General features: G+C 38.4%; 1 protein-coding gene across 1 annotated transcript; it reads right to left on the bottom strand.

Moving 5' to 3' along the window:
• On the bottom strand, window positions 1–640 carry LOC123655173 (protein GVQW3-like). The gene is made up of 2 exons (XM_045591008.1): window positions 395–640; window positions 1–348 (listed from the first exon to the last, which is right to left on the bottom strand). The coding sequence occupies exons 1-2, from the start codon at window positions 638–640 to the stop codon at window positions 1–3; spliced, it is 594 nt and encodes a 197-aa protein (XP_045446964.1).
• Window positions 641–1939: the final 1299 nt, after the last annotated feature.

Here is a 1939-nt window from a genome sequence, read left to right as displayed (position 1 = left end):
TCATTGTAGTTTTTTTTGGAAGGTGGCCATGAGTTTGGAAGCCGGTTTTTCCACCTTGAACTTTTTCGGCGGTCTTTCCCCCTTCTCTATGAACTGCATTGACTCCTGCTTTGGTTCTGGGTCATATTGTCGGATCCACGTTTCATCAACAGTGACAATACGAGTACAAATTTTTTCCAAATTATCCTTGCACAAGTCTAAAAACTCTTCAGAAGTTTCAACGCGCCGCTGCTTGTCAAGTGGCGTGAGCATTTTTGGCACCCAACGCGCACTGACTTTATTCATATGCAAATGATTGTGCATAATATCTCCAACTCGTTCCTTACTAAAGCCAAGCTCTTCTGCTATCTGCCACAATTTTATTCGGCGATCGTCCAGTACATTTTTTTTTTACTTTTTCGATGTTTTCATCGGTGACTGCGGTGTCCGGCCGACCCGAGCGGGGGTCATCTTCCAGAGTCTCTCTGCCTTGTTGGAATAGGCGTGTCCATCGTTTAACCGTGGCTGAGGACGGTCCAGATTCTCCGTATACACTAGAAGTTTCTTCAAAAATTTCTTTTGCTGTTTTCCCCGTTTTAACGAGGAATTTGATGACGGCGCGATGCTCAAACTTCGTTAAGTGCAGTGATGACTCAGACATGGTGATGTTTACGGTTCAATTACTCAAAGCCTAATGAAGCTAATGACGTGAAACTTCGCTTATATAGTGGGTAGATGTCGTTCAAATAGTGACCCACCGGACAAGTAAATAGTACGACTGCAAGTACCCTAGGCTCAGAAGTTTTCAGCCGCCCCTCGTATCTACAATGTCTGGTGCGATTTTTGGGAGCCCTATGTCCAGCAGTGGATTGCAATAGGTTACCGTAATGTGGGTAAAAAACTTTACTCGTAATGACAGAAACGTAAAAATGATATTTTATATTTATTACTAGCTGACCCCGCAAACGTTGTTTTCCATATATTTTATTAACCTCCCCCCCCCTATAACTTAGGGGAATGAAATAGGGTAAAACCGGGATAGATGCCTCACTTTTTGAAATAGCCACCTAATTTTAAAAATATGACTTTTATACGAATAATTTTTATTAATGTAGCTAGCTCAATCCTTTATGTTGAATTATGACTATTTTTTTTCAACCTAGCCAATGCAGATTAAGCAGAAATTAGCTTTTCGTGAACCCTTTTTTTTGAGGATAGATGCCTACCTATATGGATAGTTGCCTCACCATAAAAATAGTGAGTAGGATAGATGCCCTTTAAACCGTGTAAACGAAAAACCAAAAACCAAATGTTAGGTTAGGCTACTCCTAAAACATCGATTGTCTCCAAGAAACATGGGCCATAGCAATGAAAAAATTTTTGTGTTTTTTTATATCTTTTAATTGTTATAATTAGAATAAGATATAATAGATTAAATTTATATATATATATATATAATAAATTTAATTAAATTTTACAAGCATATATTCAACAAAAGTATAAAATCTTAATTGTTGGTCTAAAATATTCATATCAAGTATCAACATGCACATTGCACAATCATACTTTCTCATCGAAAGCTGACTGTAGGTTTTCTATAGTCCAAGAACATACTCGAGCTCACATTTCTTCCTTTCTTTTATATTTTCGTGGCATAGTTCTGCTAGAATCAGTAAAACATCCAAACATAAATATACCTAAATACATAAAAACTCTTAACTCTAGACTACAAAGTCTTGAGCATCGGCGCAAGGTTGCCTGTCTGTCTGTATTTTACAGAATATATTTCGGAGAGTGTGCCCAAGAGCTGCACAATTTGGTTCCACCATCACCATTCTACCACCGAACCGCTAGGCATCGCTTGAGTGTGCACCGCTACGTAGTTGAAATCCCACGATCTCGCACTAAGCGTTTTGCTTCCTATTTCTTAATACGCACCACAAAAATTTGGAATGCCCTT

This window comes from Melitaea cinxia, chromosome 7 (assembly GCF_905220565.1).
Source record: "Melitaea cinxia chromosome 7, ilMelCinx1.1, whole genome shotgun sequence".
In the NCBI taxonomy this organism is placed as follows: Eukaryota; Metazoa; Arthropoda; class Insecta; order Lepidoptera; family Nymphalidae; genus Melitaea; species Melitaea cinxia.
This window is presented reverse-complemented; position numbering and strand designations above follow the sequence as displayed.

Bases quoted from the DNA above. Each gene is read 5' to 3' on its own strand.
- LOC123655173 (XM_045591008.1), bottom strand. From the start codon at position 640: ATGTCTGAGTCATCACTGCACTTAACGAAGTTTGAGCATCGCGCCGTC. The intron at 349-394 runs GTAAAAAAAAAA...AAATTGTGGCAG, and splicing joins CCGATGAAAACATCGAAAAA to ATAGCAGAAGAGCTTGGCTT.